The sequence below is a fragment of the Myxocyprinus asiaticus genome, chromosome 25 (genome assembly GCF_019703515.2).
Source record: "Myxocyprinus asiaticus isolate MX2 ecotype Aquarium Trade chromosome 25, UBuf_Myxa_2, whole genome shotgun sequence".
NCBI classification, from domain to species: Eukaryota; Metazoa; Chordata; class Actinopteri; order Cypriniformes; family Catostomidae; genus Myxocyprinus; species Myxocyprinus asiaticus.
The window spans coordinates 21695323-21713594 of record NC_059368.1 but is presented as its reverse complement, the minus strand read 5'-3'; the positions used below and the strand labels follow the sequence as shown (position 1 = coordinate 21713594).

The 18272-nt window shown below is 38.9% G+C and overlaps 1 protein-coding gene across 2 annotated transcripts in view; it reads right to left on the bottom strand.

The window, feature by feature from the left end:
• The window catches only part of cracd (capping protein inhibiting regulator of actin dynamics), a 39205-nt gene extending 22490 nt beyond the window's left edge, over nucleotides 1–16715 (bottom strand). Inside the window, exons 1-2 of one of the 2 annotated variants that reach the window (XM_051655679.1) lie at nucleotides 16598–16712; nucleotides 5544–5658 (exon numbers count right to left, since the gene is read on the bottom strand). In XM_051655679.1, the coding sequence (XP_051511639.1) occupies nucleotides 5544–5604 (61 nt within the window). In that variant the 5' untranslated portion in view covers nucleotides 5605–5658; nucleotides 16598–16712. Of the gene's footprint in view, nucleotides 1–5543; nucleotides 5659–16597 lie in introns of both variants that reach the window. The other variant, XM_051655680.1, reaches the window with a different exon arrangement.
• Between the last annotated feature and the right edge of the window lie 1557 nt (nucleotides 16716–18272).

Here is an 18272-nt window from a genome sequence, read left to right as displayed (position 1 = left end):
GAATTACACGTATAGCAATTAAATGCTTGAATCGTTTTTTTGTTTTGTTTTTTTGTGGGGGGGGGGTTATTTTTCTCACCTTTACTCCCCAATTTGGAATGCCCAGTTCCCAATGTGCTTTAAGTCCTCATGGTGGCATAGTTACTCGCCTCAATCTGGGTGGTGGAGGATGAATCTTAGTTGCCTCCACGTCTGAGACCGTCAATCCACACATCTTATCACGTGGCTTGTTGAGCGTGTTACCGTGGAGACACAGCACGTGTGGAGGCTTCACACCATTCTCTGTGGCATCCACACACAACTCACCACACGCCCCACTGAGAGCGAGAACCACGTTATAGTGACCACGAGTAGGGTTAACCCAACATGACTCTACCCACCCTAGCAACCGGGCCAACTGGTTGCTTAGGAAGCCTGACTAGAATCACTCAGCATGCCCTGGATTTGAACTTGCGACTCCAGGTGTGGTAGTTAGCGTCTTTACTTGCTGAGCTACCCAGGCCCTTTAATGCTTGTATTGTTAAAAAGTGCTACTACATTGAAGATGAATACTACCAAAAAAATTGACCATGTATTCAGATGGTCTCTTACCACATCCTTCACAGTTTTAACAATAAATGCTTTTTGTGTTATTAATAACAAAAAGTGTTCATCCTTTCTTGTATGCTGAGAACTTTCCTGAACCATGACTTAAATAAAATATTTTTATTTTTATTTCTTCGATTATTTATCTTCTTTATCTTATTTATGTATACATCTGTGTTGGTTTATATGTATTTTTACAGGGTTTTTTGTTTTGTTTTTTGTTTTGTTTTTACGTTAGTTTAATTATTTCTTTTTTTCCTTCACCTGTACAGTACTTCTTGTCTTTATGACTCAGTGATTGTATTCATACATTGTTTGATCTGTGTAATTTTGTACATCTTATTGAACATTTATATTGAACCTGTTTTTCAATAAAAATCTACAGTTTTAGCACAACGTGTGGACTTTTGAGACGGTCCCTTACCACACCCTCCACAGTATTAGAATGTTTCAGCACAATGTGTGGACTTTTCAGACGACCCTTTACCCACCGTATGAAAAATTTCCAACTTTTATCAATGTTAAATTAATGATCTTGAACAATTTCAACATGACGCCAGCTTACAGGACAAATCGCGTCCTGTATTGATTCGATACGGGACGCATCATTTCATATTTAAGTATTAGAGTGTGGATGTGGAAAATCGAGAGTTTATCAGAAATTGTAAATCGGGAGTACAGCGGGAGGAGGGGTGGAAAAATGGGAGAAACTCAGTAAAATCGGGAGTGTTGGCAGGTATGCAGTAAAATGCATGCAAGATGAGGATCCGCTAGTCATATTGCTGCAGAGGCTAATAGCTAAGGTCAGTTATGTAGTTATGGTCAGGTAAATGGATGAACTGCTTTTGATGTAGCTTTGTGAAGGAAAGCTTTACCATGTACTAGGGATGGGCATTTTGGTCATTTTGTCTACTCGTACTCGTACTACTTTGAGTACTCGTCGAGTACTCGAGGGGCAATGACATGTGCATAACTGTATATATAATAACACGTCTGACAAATGTCTTTGGCTGCTGCATTGCATCTTGTTGTTCCAGTGTATTGTCTATTCATTATTATAGGCTGTTATAAAATAATCTGTTACACAATGTACAAAAGATTACATAATCAAAATATAATGCATCATATTTTGTCATTATTTGAAGATTCACTGCCCAACTCAATGAAAGAATGTGCACAATGCACGTCTGTCTATTCTTCCTTCAGGCTACCGTACTACCGTACCATCGTTTCAGCAGATTCGTTCTATGTGAATTGTCAATGAGTAAAGAAAAGATGTTTTGCACATTAAAAAAAATGTTGGTATCATTATTAACTCGCTTTGTTTCATCGATGTCTGTTCTACAATTTTAAGAGCGATTTTAACAGTTTCACAGGGTAACATCTGGTTGCCCATGTTAACATGGGACATTGGTTTGAATGGGAACTGGAGATTACACTTGTCAGGGCAGTAAATTGTAAGTGAATCTCTTTAATTTGCAACAATAAAGCATCATAGGCTGAAATGTGTCAATAATAGGCATATACTTTTAAATTACTTCCATTTATAAAAAAAAATAAAAAAAAGTTTAAGAAAATTATTGTTTGTGAATAACAGTAAAACTGGTTGGTCTAGCGGTAGCGTGATTGTTACCATATGAATAGACCCGGGACCAATTCCCCAGTAAATGTAATTAAATTGATATAATAATATCCTTTATTTTCAAAGGTTCTGTGCATGACAATGTCGTATATTTATGATTACCCATGACACTGCCATGAAGATGATTTTTCAGAAGTGCAATTTTGTTTTTGTGTGGAGACTGGAGAGCATGTACAAAAGCCAAACTGACCAATGATAAATGATACTCTGAGAAAGCATGAGAGAGTTCTTCAGAAACAATGATTTCATTTGTTTGGCAAAACATTAAGATCTTAAAGACCCCCTCCAGTGAAAATCAATTTTTTTAACCTTTTACATGCCCATATGGTGTTATTTATTTGCTAGAAGACATACCATGATTGAAATCAGCAGTCAACGCCATGAGCATTTTCGCCCTAGAACTGCAGTGTACCATAGACAAAAACAAGGATTCAGACAGCCAGGGTTTCATATGTCACAAACCTAAGGAACCAATCCCGTCAACTTAAGGGGTGGGGCTTTCCATATCAATAGCATACACTATGTCGAAGCAAGGGGTATCAGGAGGAGCCAGGTGTAGCTACATACCGGTATTTTGCAAGAAATGTTCTGTTTTCGGATGCAAAGTTGCGAAAGGACAAATGGTGAGCCTTCGTGTATTACCAAAGGATCTGAAAATCCGAGATAAATGGGTGCGGTTTATTTGGAAAAATCGTTATGTCCCAGCAAAACTTCCAGAGGAAACTCGGGTTTGCAGTAGTCATTTTCCAGAGTATTGTTTTGAAAATTATACCCAAAAACAGATGGGTTTTGCCACTTAACTTATATTGAAGCCCAACGCGATTCCATTAATTTATCCTAGGGACACAATGAGTACGAGCCAACATGTTGGTCAACCGGTAAGTTTCTTTTTCTTGTGTTTTATCCGTTGACTGTGTCCAACAAATCTGCAGTGTGCTAGATAAAGTTAGCCAACATTAGCATGCCAAGTTGCATGATGATTCATGTCAAATGCAGTCAGGAAATTTGATATGGCTTGGGTATGTTGACGAAGAAAGTTACAGCAAACATTACTCAAAACATATACATATTATATATTAAGATGATTAAGCCTTTCTCCGGAGATGGTGTTCAAAGCGTTTCTTCCTAACGGCACATCTGGATGTTTATCTTTACAAGGTAGCTAACTTGTCAGAGGTGGCTAATGTGAACAAGGCTTGTCTAACATTAGCAACAAATTAGCTGTTTGATAACGTAGTCAAGCCGAAGGATCATGTTATCCATTACTGTTACGTAACTTCCGTTTTTAACGTTGTAGAGAGCGATACATAAAATAGATCCACACATACTAAATGAGGCAAAGGTGTAGAGTTATATCTAAGCCATTTTAAGGCACGAAGGGATTATTTTCATGGACAAAAACTTTTAAATATGTAATTTTGATTAACAAAGATAAGTTTTTAGGGGTTAAACAAGTGACTGGAGAGGGACTTTAAGATTTTATCTTAAATAAGTTGTTTAACAATTTAAAAAAAGCCTGTAAATTATAGATGGTGTAGTTCATAATTTTCTTCTCAGTAATTCCACCATTCTCAAAAAATTCAGTAGGTTATACTGTGATTACTGGCTGTCAGATTTGGTTGAAATTTTAATAGATTAAAACAATATAATCAATTGTATCTGTGTTACAAAATATTTTTCAATAGACCTATTTAAAGTACATCATAACCTGCAGCAAAGATTCAACTGCACTTGATGAACCCGGATTTGAACCCAGGATGCTGAGTGATGTACCAGCATGACTTACCACTGAACTTACCATTTTCAGTGGTAGGAGAAAGTTACTCAAACTATCATGGTTAATTAAGTCATTATTCATTTTAAAGAAAAAAAGCATAAAAGAATTCCACTAGTGATTTACTGCTCTTGACAGGTGTAATCGGCAGTTCCCATTCAAACCAATGTCCCACGTTAACATGGGAAAACACGGTTACTTACACAATCTTTTGATTATCGTAACGATAGCATTGCAGCGTCGTATATCAGTTTGGTTGCTATGAGATGTCTCTGACAATCAATGCACCTCTCTTTGACACTTTTATGTTTAGTTGTCAAGTAACTGTCAATGAATTTTGAATTAAGTGAAAAGTCACATCATGCATTGATCACCATATATCATCGTTTTCATGATTGATAATTGCTGCCACGTCCAAGTACCTGAGTACTCGTGCCCATCCCTACCGTGTACTATTACTGAATGACAGGCCTTCCAGTTAAGATAATGCTGCCATTGCAGGCTATCATAAAAATCAAACACAGCATTACAATAATACAAACATTTCAAGGTTTTGAAAAAGAGTTTTCAAGAGCTTTAATAAGGCTTAACTGCAAAGGTAGTTCTGTTGGCACAGAAGTTGTATCTGAAGCAGCATTTATACCACGCAAAGGAGCATTTACACAAACGTTTTATAGAACCACCGAGGCAGAATAAAAGTATTCACACAGGAATCACAATCTCATACCCAAATTTCTTTTGCCAAAATGTAGCCTTCTGTGTTGATTCTAGTGCACGCTGTCCATGCTTTAAGGTGACTATGATGCAGCAATTAATTAACTGAGAACCAAAAATGCATCAGAGCTGCCACTGACACTAGGGGGTGAGGCAGATCAGATCATATATAACAGCCAAACCCAGCCTAAGATGGTTTGCTGGTCTTCTGTGGTTTAAGCTGGTGTCACAAGCTCTACAGTGGGTATAGCTGGTCTGTCAGCCTGGCCAAGCTGGTACTCAGCTGGCCTCCCTGACCAGCTGACAAGTGCCCAAAACCCCTCTAAAACCAGCCTGACTGGCTGGCAGACCAGCTAAGGCCAGTACACCAGTTTAGGATGTTTTTTGTTCAGCACCGTTAGAATTTGGAATGTGCACAAAAGCCATATAAGAGCCACCTTAACCTACACATGGCAGTGTAAAGATGATTTTAGTGAAGCTAATGTTGTATACGATGAAACAAAAATTATTAAACTAAGTGCATCTCCATCATTCTAGCCTAAATATGCACAGAACTGTTAGTAATGCCTATACATTAAGCAAAGCACATGAAGCCTTTACTGAATGTAAAAGTAAAAGGGGTGAAATGATCTTGCTTTGCGCAGAGCTAAATAAGGTGCTGATTTTAAATGAGGATCATACATTATATGATGGCAAGCTAGTTGTACAATGGGGCAGCTTGAAGGAGCAGCTAGAAAATCACTGAAGCGAGATGGGATGGCTGACTGCATAGCATATAGCAAAGCTGGTCTAGCTGCGTGCTTACAGAGCACAAAAGCACACTTTTACCTAGTTCAGCCGCACAGCTGGAAAGAGCTGCACACCACTGAAGAAAAACCTTAGGGAACATGGATTTGACACTTCTGCACCTTGATTTACAACTCTCTGTTGCTGCTCCTTGACGCTTTAGGGGAAAATATGAAAAAATCAACAATTACAGCTTATATGTCTATTAAAACTAGCAACAATATGTAATAAATCATGCTATATATCTTAATAGGTTAATATATCTAATTGTGTTGTTATGGCTCAGGATGAATGATGGTGGTTGGATATAAAGATCAGATGAACACAGACCTTTCATTTATTGGCCAAAAGACCTCAGGGTTGCCTTTCACCATTATGAACCAGGTAATTTATAATGGTGAAATATAATATGGAACAGTGTATTAAATGTATAATATATATGGCAAAAACAAAAGCAAATGATTGTAAAAAGTTTTTAAAAAATCTTCAACAGCAGATCTTCACTAGAGTGCTTCTAAATAATTTGAAATTTTCTTAATACACCTTCCTACTTCTCACAAACAAAAACAAATACAATAACTCTTCCTATTCCATATTGCTCGAAGTTTTACCAAGTACTTTGTCAGCAGTCAGACCCATGAGCAAGCTCTTGAGTCAGGCCTAAGACTGCAAAAACTGTGCAAAAGGTTGTGTGAATCTGCAAGGGGTTGGTCTGTTGTAGGTTGAGTAACCTTTTCACATTTGCATACGTATTCAAAAAGACAATTGACGATGCTGTAATGCAGGATTTTTTTCTTTTTTTTTTTGTCATATATGTACTGTACATACAATACATACAACCCCAATTATGAAAAAGTTTGGACAGTATAAAAAATTCTAGTGTTAAGTAATTTCTAATTTCCTTTCCCTTTATGCTATATTTAAAGCATTGCAACACGTTATTTGATGTTTTACCTTCAATTGAATTGTTTTATAAAAATATTCACTCATTTCAAATCGGATGATTGCAACACGCTCCAAAAAAGTAGGGACATTGAAGTGTTTACCACTGTGTAACCACCATTTCTTCTAATAACACTTAAGCGTTTTGGGCACTGCATACTCAAGTTTAAGTTTAGCAAGCAGAATTTTCCCCCCTTCATCCATTATGCAGGTCTTCAGCTGCACAATTGTGCAGAGCCTTCGTTGCACTTCATAATGTGCCACACATTCTCAGGAGACCGGTCAGGACTCCAGGCAGGCCAATTTAGCACCCACACTCTCTATTTACACAGCCATGTACTTGTAATCCAGGCAGTATGTGGTTTGGAAGTTTCCTGCTGGAAAATTTAGGGACATCCCTGGAAAAGAAAACATCTGAATGGCTGAATGTTGCTCCCAATTTTGTACAAATCTTTCTGCATTAATGGTGACCTTAAAGATGTGCAAGTTATCCATGCCAAGGGCACTAACACACCCCTGGCCCATATAGACACTGGTTTTTGGACCTGATGCTGATAACAATTTGGATGGTCCTTTTCTTTTTTGGTCAGATCATCACGACAGCTGTTTTTTCCGAAAACTGTTCGAAATGTGGATTTGTCAGACCACAAAACACAATTCAACTGTTTTACTTAGAACAAGTCCAGAGAAGTCGGTGACACTTCTGGACAGTCTTGATGTACTGCATGGCTTCTGCTTTGCATAGTAAAGCCTTAACTTTGGATGCAGCGGCGAATGATGTTGACTGATATTCCCGGGCCGATCTCATGATATCCATTACAGATGAATGACGGTTTTTAAGAGAGTGACATCTGAGGGATCAGAGATCACATTCAGAAGTGATTTTCCAGCAGTACAACACTCCATGTACTGCCCGGATTACAAGTGCTTGGCTGTGTAAACAGAGAGTGCGGGTGCTAGACTGGTCTGCCTGCAGTCCTGAACTGTCTCCAACTGAAAGTGTGTGGTGCATTATGATGTGCAAAATACAGCAACGTAGGCTCTGTACAATTGCATAGCTAAATGGTGAAAATTTCCACTTGCTCAAACACGTAATAAGTGTTCTTAGAAGAAATGGATATGTTACACAGTGGTAAACACTCAACTGTCCCAACTTTTTTGGAGCGTGTTGCAAGGTAATTTACAAGGTAAAACATTAAATAATGTGTTTAGTGCTTTCAATACAGCACAGGGTGAATAGAATGAACAAATCACCCTTTTTTGTTTTTATTGGCATTTTCCATACTGTCCCAACTTTTTCGAAATTGAAGTTGTATATATAAAAAGGGTTCAAAATAGGAAAGATACATAAGAAAAGTATAAAGGTGGGTTTGAAATAACATGCTGAAAAAGAAGGATAGTTGTTCGGCGGGAGAACAGAGTAATAGGGAAAGATCAGGGGAAGTGTGATCAGAGATACAGTTTACATACAGTACATGCGTACCCAGACTCACAAATCACAAAACATTTCTTGGCCTCAGACTTATACTAACATATATTTGGATAATACTGTGTAACAACTGAAAGTAGGTAGAAAAGCTCAACTTAATTGTAATGATATTTGAGTAAATTATATTTTACAATTACGATCAAAATTAATGTATTCAAAAAACAACCAAAAAGTTGTGTTGTTTTTAACACGGTTATCACTGAATATGTGCCTACATTCATTTTAATGACAATGAATACGATAGGAAAGGCACAATGTCCCTTTGAGGATGTGGGACTGCCGAGAGATAATGGCAGTTTCATGAACAGAAGCCTGTTATCATGCCACATGCATTACGCAAAGAATGCTTGATTACATACAGTATGTGGTTGTGGGAATACAAAAGAATAAAGGCTTACCTGTTTGTTGATTTATCTAGGTAAGAAGGTAGTACGTATGCATGTATGCAGTGTGGCTGTTCCACCTGCCTGCTGTTACTGTGGAGCTGGGGTATTACCTAGAGTCAGGTGTCACATTGCACAGGTGCAAAGAGAGCTCAAGAATGTTTACAGGGGTTTGTGTGTTGGTGTGTGCAAATAAGGATGATTGTATATTTGTTTCTTCATGTGCACACGATTTGTCATTTACAAATGTCCCTATTAGATTAAATATAGCGTGAAAATAGATTATATGCTAATTTGTATTGCACTAAAACTCTGTACAGAGGCCCCCAAAAGTATTTGGACACTTTTGGGCACTTAAGCCCTATAAATGTATGAATTTCATTGCATAGATGACAAAATATCAAACCATCTGCAAATTATTCTTTACCATTTTTAGCTTGGTTGTAATTACTTTAACCAGCTGGTCCCTGAACTATTTTTAGTGGATGTATGAAGTCACCACAGGTCTAGGTTATCACCTTATGGTAATGCTCCACTAATGTTTGAGACTAATGTTTAGACAACAGAATGTGTCAAATACTTTTTTTCATTTTGAACAATTTATCTATTGTTTTATCACCTGAAACCTTTTCTTTCTTTAAATGCAACTTGATTTGCTATTTTTTTATGTAATGCAAAGATATATATATTTTAAAGTGTTTCTTATGTGCCCAAATACTTTTTTGGGCCATATTTTTGTGTGTTCCTTACGAGTAATTGTGGGATTTTTGTTTGCACAATGTCTTAAGTGAGGGCTTAGTCACTTATGCCCGAGATGTGTTTACACACAAGACAGAAAACAATACATGAATGTATAAATGTGTCCAAGAGAGAAGAAAGTGGGTGATGATGGTGAGGTAGTGTGCTAGTACATACTGCCGTCTCTGTTACTACTCACAGAATGCCACTTTGTTCATCTGCCAGCTTACCAGGGCAGAAAGAACAGATGTGCATTGATAATTTCAAACTGCCCAACAGACACAAAGACGAGACTGTGACTGTAAACTTGTTTGTGAATATATGTGTGGAATGCGTGTGTGTATTGTGTAATAACACATATGCCTCCATTAACTGAGTAAAGACTTTTGATGTATCAATATTGGCAAAAACAGCTACAGTGCATCCGGAAAGTATTCACAGCGCTTCACTTTTTCCACATTTTGTTATGTTACAGCCTTATTCTAAAATGGATTAAATTCATTATTTTCCTCAAAATTCTACAAACAATACCCCATAATGACAACATGAAAGAAGTTTGTTTGAAATCTTTGCAAATTTATTAAAAATAAAAAAACGAAAAAAATCACATGTACATTAGTATTCACAGCCTTTGCCATGACACTCAAAATTGAGCTCAGGTACATCCTGTTTCCACTGATCATCCTTGAGATGTTTCTACAACTTGATTGGAGTCCACCTGTGGTAAATTCAGTTGATTGGACATGATTTGGAAAGGCACACACCTGTCTATATAAGGTCCCACAGTTAACAGTGTATGTCAGAGCACAAACCAAGCCATGAAGTCCAAGGAATTGTCTGTAGACCTCCGAGACAGGATTGTTTCGAGGCACAGATCTGGGGAAGGGTACAGAAAAATGTCTGCAGCATTGAAGGTCCCAATGAGCACAGTGGCCTCCATCATCTGTAAATGGAAGAAGTTTGGAACCACCAGGACTCTTCCTAGAGTTGGCCGCCCGGCCAAACTGAGCGATCGGGGGAGAAGGGCCTTAGTCAGGGAGGTGACCAAGAACCCGATGGTCACTCTGACAGAGCTCCAGCATTTCTCTGTGAAGAGAGGAGAACCTTCCAGAAGAACAACCATCTCTGCAGCACTCCACCAATCAGGCCTGTATGGTAGAGTGGCCAGACGGAAGCCACTCCTCAGTAAAAGGCACATGACAGTCCACCTGGAGTTCGCCAAAAGGCACCTGAAGGACTCCCAGACCATGAGAAACAAAGATTGAACTCTTTGGCCTGAATGGCAAACGTCATGTCTGCAGGAAACCAGGCACCAGTCATCACCTGGCCAATACCATCCCTACAGTGAAGCATGGTGGTGGCAGCATCATGCCGTGGGGATGTTTTTCAGCAGCAGGAACTGGGAGACTAGTCAGGATCGAGGGAAAGATGAATGCAGCAATGTACAGAGACATCCTTGATGAAAACCTGCTCCAGAGCGCTCTGGACCTCAGACTGGGGCGAAGGTTCATCTTCCAACAGGACAACGACCCTAAGCACACAGCCAAGATAACAAAGGAGTGGCTCCGAGACAACTCTGTGAATGTCCTTGAGTGGCCCAGCCAGAGCCCAGACTTGAACCCGATTGAACATCTCTGGAGAGATCTGAAAATGGCTGTGCACCGACGCTCCCCATCCAATCTGATGGAGCTTGAGAGGTCCTGCAAAGAAGAATGGGAGAAACTGCCCAAAAATAGGTGTGCCAAGCTTGTAGCATCATACTCAAAAAGACTTGAGGCTGTAACTGGTGCCAAAGGTGCTTCAACAAAGTATTGATCAAAGGCCGTGAATACTTATGTATATGTGATTTTTTTCGTTTTTTATTTGTAATAAATTTGCAAAGATTTCAAACAAACTTCTTTCACGTCATTATGGGGTATTGTTTGTAGAATTTTGAGGAAAATAATGAATTTAATCCATTTTGGAATAAGGCTGTAACATAAAATGTGGAAAAAGTTAAGCGCTGGGAATACTTTCCGGATGCACTGTACCAGTCACTCACTACACAGATCAAAATATAGATTGCCCATGTACAGTGAATGCCCCTTATGGTTACTGCAATGTAATTGGAGATCTCTTTAGGGTAATATACAGTCTCATAGGACAAGAACAGTTAAGCAGTTAGCATAAATAATTAAACCTGTGATTTTTGCTGTCTTCAACATCACTAAAAGGCATGTTCACCGAGCATTAACAATAGTAAAGTAATAGTAAATTTTGTATGCCCTCATGTTGTTCCAAACCCATATGACTTTCTTTCCTCCTTGGAGCACATGGAGATATTTTGCTGATATTTGATGATTTTGCCACAAACTGCTCTCTCCAAAGAATGAAAGTGGATGGGGACCAGGGGTTGTCGAGGAAAAAAGCTTAATAAAAGCATCATATCTTGTTTGAAGAACAGACATAATTTTAAATCATTATTCACTGAAAATCCTTGAAATGCCTTAAATCTTTATTGACAGCCATGGTCACCATTTACTTTTATGGTTGAAAAACAAAAGCTTGGACATTTTGCGTTTTAAGTATTTAAATAAATACATTGTCATTCCTTCCTACAGACACACGCCTCCTTTCTATGTGAATTAGATTGCACTTTAGTCACAACAATGTGCTGTCTGCCTGGCACAATTAACTTCCCACTATTACCACCAGAGGAAAGCAGAGGATAAACTGAGTGTTATAATCTGGCCTATATCCAGATGTGCTATGTAGCCAAGTGCACTTTCGACAACTTTAAGAGTTGTTTCATGTGTTTGGAGTACAGTGGTTGGTTGATGCTGTACAGCCGGTGCACTACATTGTGCTCAAAACTAGCCGGCAAGATCAGAACTGCACTGTGCAAATTGTGTTTAGCACAGATTTTGTCAGCGTGTTTGTGGCGTAGCTTCATCTCTAAAGTTTTAGCGAATCTGGTGCTAAACCAGCGCAGATAGTACATGCAAATAAACAGCACTTTTATCGCAATTCATTCTTAGTGAATTCCCTCCAGTGGCTCTGTGGTGCTTTCAAAACATGCTCTGTTTGTTTTGACCAATCCAACATGTCAGCTTCTGTCTCAACCAATGGCGTAAGTTTGGGGTGGGACTACCTGTTTGACAAAACAAGAGAAGAGGTGGGCAGGCAGAAGGTGTGGTAAGAGTAATTGGGAAACCTGCTGGAAACAGTCATTATTGCATTTCCGTTTGGTGCCACAGTGGCAAATAAATTACACTCTGCAGCTTAAACCATGCTATTTTAAACCATTTGTGTTCTGTTCGAGAAATAAATAAAGTTTATTATCTCACTGGTGTTTTTAGTACTGTAACGGTATTAAAATAAGATTCAAACTCTACTGCACTAGAAGGCTGAGTGTTCGTTGGATGTTAAATTATGGGAATTATGGAGGAATCAGATTCAATCTGAAACATTACATTTCAGGATCTGTATGAGAAATAGACCAAGATGAGCAGCCCACTTCAATAAAGCACACTGCCCCCAGTGATATCTACCTGCACAATAGCCACGTTTACAGAGTCAATGTCTGGGACAGACAATCGTATTTATTAACAGGTGTGAGTCTCGAAATCTCCTATTCATACAACAGCTTACAATAGCAGCTTGAATACTGTCTGTATGAATGAATAACTGAAGTAACAACTGTGTCCTATTCTCCCGATAGCCTTGAGTTACATCTGTAACAATAGTGACAGACTGAAGTAAATATCAAAGATAGCGATGTCCATAACACCAGAAAGTTTTATCACAACTGGGGGACACAGATTCCAATTTCGGAAACTTAAGACCTACTGTTGCCGAATTCACAGTGTGATCAGTCTGGTGCTGGTGTTACCACCATCCTTATAAACCGGCAATACTTATTTTGATCAACCAGCTTCACCAGAAAGACCCAGTTAGTTGACCATCTTCACTTCACCAACGCTTGTGAACAGCCTGGCTTCACGTTCATCGATCAGACCAGTACCAAACCAGCATTGTTAACCAGCTTGGACCAGCATGGAAATTCATGATGGTCTAAGCTGGTCTTTTTAGCAGGATTGCCATTGTATTGCTATACAAGGCCAACGTTTTGTGTACTCAAGGACCAACCTGTGTTCGGTTAATGGATTTTCTGAACAACGTTAATTTGTGGTTTCAGTGAAATTAGATGCTATGTTATTACAATTATTGCTGAGGAGCATCTTTTTTGTTATAGTGCAGTGTTAGCAGAGAGAGACTAAAGCTAAAGCTAAAATGTCTTACTTACAGCACATACTTGTCTGATTAAAATGAGAGGAGAAATTGGGTTGAACCAAGCAATGTAATTACAGTGTGTTCCCTAACAGACACACAAGTGCTGTCTCTAGTCACTGTCTCCTCTCTTTCAAGCACACACACACGGTTGCACAAACAGTCACTCTCTTACTCACAGTACAAACAGTTGTACATGCAAGAATGCATTTGCATGTCAGAACATTCAGCACTCATCCATTAAATCTGATAAAACTGGCCTTTGTTGTGTGTCTCAGAGAAACACAGTCAGCTATCTCTCACTAACTTCTCTTTTCTTGCTCTTAAATCTTTATAAACATGCCTCCCTCTTTTCGTTAACCACTACTGCAGTGTCACTATTGGTAGTGGTCCGCACTGATTGTATTTGGCTACTGGAGATCAATGATTTGAAAGGTATTATTTTATCTTCTCTATTTTTAGTTTGTGTGTGAGCTCTGCTTCACTATTTCTCATCACACAAGCCATAGTCAAAGCAACAACCATTCAAATGAATGATTAAATATTAATAACAGATTGATTATGAAATATTAATCATTCTGGTAGGATCTGAGAGATTTTGTCTGAGGTGTTTGTTGCAAAAACTTACAAATGCAAGCATATCATGCAACATCTTTGTGTTTGTAATAAATGGATGTTTGTAAAATAGACACATAATGGCCTTGTTTACACTAATGAGGACACAAAACCAACTAGACTCAACTTTGAATAGCCACTTGCCCCGACTAATGGACTGACCTAAATGTTAGCAGTTGAGTGTTCTAGTGTCTAGGCAACATTTGCCCTGTTTCCATACATACATTCAATTAGTGCTCTATTGCTAAGTGAATGTAATTTTCTCATACAGTCTGTACATTGAATATCAGTTCTACTTAGACTGCCTTATCCACATACCTTTCTGTGAAAACATATGGCCACTTTTTGTTTCATGTGCTATTCTTAAGTGTACATCTCTGCTCATTAAAATCTTCTCTTCATGAGTTTTTATTTTCTAATAATACCAATGTACAGATTGTGTTACCTTATATCTAAGGGTTGTGTTATCAGTGGATATTTATATACTGTTTGGTAGTGTCTATGCCTATACATATCTGTCTATTATACTGTATACTCTATCTATCTGAAAATCTGCAGCCTATGGCAATATAAATTCCCCTATGGATCAATGGAAGAGACTATATCTGTATTGTCTGAGTGCAACTTTATACCACGTAATGCTTAAGAGACAATGTCATATCTATCACATCAAAACCATTAAGAATAATAAAGTGGATATAATTAGGTCATATTGTGATGGAAAATAACATCCTTCTAGTCCAGCATGCTTAAGGCACACCCACTGTTCTCTAAAGATGTGTAACCTTATTCAGATTATGCTGTGGGATCGTCTGTCAGGTCAATCATAGGGCCTTTCCCCTTCACTGGTCAACTTGTATTGATGCAGTACTTTTTATGGATTAATATTAATTGGCCTTTTCATGAATTATTTACGGTGGGAGTAAGCCTCAAGAGCAGTCACACTGGGTTCATCTGCTAGAACACACAAATCTCCAGGGTGTATATGGGGAACATGCCCCCAAATTAAGGTCGGCAGTGGGAACTTCTGGGGCTATTTCCTGTTTTAAAAATGGACATGTTTAGCCTTCAAATGGCAAGCCTGAGGATGTACAACTGAAAGAGCAGTGGTAGCTTGTTTTCAAAGGGAAGAACATTTTCTTACATTTTCTTAACGTTTCTAATGCTATTTTTATGAGGAGGAAACCCATATACAGTATGTTGTCAACTTTTTCTCTTATTCAAATTTTATGGTTGTCACCTTTACCGCTCAAATTTTTCATTAAGGATTCATGACCTCACATTTACATGATGATTTATTAACTGAGTTTTCATAAGGAGAAATAAATTGATTTGGAAGATATCATAAGCCATGTTTTGGTACTAAGGTTTAACTGTATTTTTTCAAACATTTTAGAAGCCTAACACCCAAGAAATTTTGAGTGACGGTGTTGTGCGTCAGGTTACACGTTTCTTTGAAGTAATCACGACATAGATAAAATGGATAAGTACTTGTATGCCTGCTTAATGTCAACTATGTCTATACATTTACTAAGAATCCATTCATCCATGTGTTATACACTAAACAAAAAGTTAACCTGTGGTAACATAAAAAATAACTGGTTTAATTTAAGTCAATATTAGTAACAGATCTGAATCAACCTTGCTATATTAGATTACACCGACAAAATTAATTTTAAGGGTTAGATCAGGTAGACATAGCTCCTTAAGGTAACAATTGGCAGGTTAACAGTGTATGAAGTGGACCGTGAGATGAAATCACAACCTTATATAGTAAGCTTAGGGGTTTTCTGCATGCTATCAGTTATTGATGTTATCATTCTCACATCACCTCAGTATAGAGTATATTGATAGATGGGCAATAAACAGCTCAATGCATGAAAACCATACAGTACATCCGTTTAGGGTGATTTATTGTGGGTCTTGGTATACAATACAAAGAAACACTTTTCTGACATTTAATGTACAGTTAGGCATTACATCATCGTTACATTGTGATGAAAGAAGAAAAATTATGCCATAAATAAATCTGGTATTCTGATTATTGACCACTCTCTTGCATGAATTTGCCTATTATTGTGATATTCAAGCATTTCGGTGATATCTATTTGGCTTATCTTTGTAGTAAGTGACCATTCATGTCCTCTGTAGGAACGGGCAAACGATGGCATATTTTGCCACAAAAGCGTGCATTCTTACACATCGTAAGAAAATGACACCATAGCTCAGAGCACCATCAATTGCCTGCACCAGTTCCTATAAGCATATTATGAATGACTGACGATTTAAATTATGTATTCATAATTCAAATGGTCAACAATTTGCACACATCTCCGAGGAATTCATAGCCTCACTTAATCAAAACGACTGTCATTCATAAATAAGCTAATAAAAGGCAAGATGTGGAGGGGGCATTACTGACCAGGCGTATTGTCAAGAATGATGTGATGATGTAAACATATCGACGGCGTTTTCTACAGAATGACAATTTCATGCATTTCAACGCGAAAAGCAGCTCGAGACCTACAGCGTTCATGCCCCCAGCTGCGCACTTATCTGTGAAGAATGGTGGATTTTGTAAAATGATCTACATGACAAGGTCAGTATCATCGACAAAATTATGCAGTTTAAACAAATGTAAATCTGCAGAAATCTCCTACCTCTCCCTTGTGTGACACAGCACAAAGATTGAGTCCTATGCTTCTTTTATTGAGTCTCGCGGCACTCGGTTATATCCCATTCAAGTCGCAGCACGCGAGCTGACCTCTTTGTGTGTGTGTGTGTGTGTGTGTGTGTGTGTGTGTGTGTGTGTGTGTGTGTGTGTGTGTGTGTGTGTGTTGCTGATGCTGCGAGTGCTCGCCCTCATCCACGCGACAGATCCGAACGCGTTTAGTGCGCGCGGAGGCTCTGCTTCACACAGTTGCACGTGAAACACCAGGGTGTGGCAGAGGCCGTTCACACAATAAAAACAGAGCATCCTTCTTTGATATTTCGCTTTCTAAACCCAGAAAATGTCTGTTTAATGAATGTTGCACAACCCTGCAGTATTGGTGTATTGGTGTATGTTTTTGATATATTGTAATAAATAAATTAAATGATCAGTTGACAAAGAGTACAATGTTTACTCCACATTTCAAACACTGATTTTTTTTGTGCCTATTTTTAAGATTTATAAATATCAGTTTCATAACAAAATACAAGAAATTTAAATTCATATATATATATATATATATATATATATACACTATATTGCCAAAAGTATTCGCTCACCCATCCAAATAATTGAATTCAGGTGTTCCAATCACTTCCATGGCTACAGGTGTATAAAATGAAGCACCTAGGCATGCAGACTGCTTCTACAAACATTTGTAAAAGAATGGGACGCTCTCAGGAGCTCAGTGAATTCCAGCGTGGTACTGTGATAGGATGCCACCTGTGCAACAAGTCCAGTCGTGAAATTTCCTCGCTACTAAATATTCCACAGTCAACTGTCAGTGGTATTATAACCAAGTGGAAGCAATTGGGAATGACAGCAACTCAGCCACGAAGTGGTAGGCCACGTAAAATGACAGAGCGGGGTCAGCGGATGCTGGCGCATAGTGCACAGAGGTCGCCAACTTTCTGCAGAGTCAATCGCTATAGACCTCCAAAGTTCATGTGGCCTTCAGATTAGTTCAAGAACAGTGCGTAGAGAGCTTCATGGAATGGGTTTCCATGGCCGAGCAGCTGCATCCAAGCCATACATCACCAAGTGCAATGCAAAGCGTCGGATGCAGTGGTGTAAAGCACGCCGCCACTGGACTCTAGAGCAGTGGAGACGCGTTCTCTGGAGTGACGAATCACGCTTCTCCATCTGGCAATCTGATGGACGAGTCTGGGTTTGGCGGTTGCCAGGAGAACGGTACTTGTCTGACTGCATTGTGCCAACTGTGAAGTTTGGTGGAGGGGGGATTATGGTGTGGGGTTGTTTTTCAGGAGCTGGGCTTGGCCCCTTAGTTCCAGTGAAAGGAACTCTGAATGCTTCAGCATACCAAGAGATTTTGGACAATTCCATGCTCTTAACTTTGTGGGAACAGTTTGGGGATGGCCCCTTCCTGTTCCAACATGACTGCGCACCAGTGCACAAAGCAAGGTCCATAAAGACATGGATGAGCGAGTTTGGTGTGGAAGAACTTGACTGGCCTGCACAGAGTCCTGACCTCAACCCGATAGAGCACCTTTGGGATGAATTAGAGCGAAGACTGCGAACCAGGCCTTCTCGTCCAACATCAGTGTCTGACCTCACAAATGCGCTTCTGGAAGAATGGTCAAAAATTCCCATAAACACACTCCTAA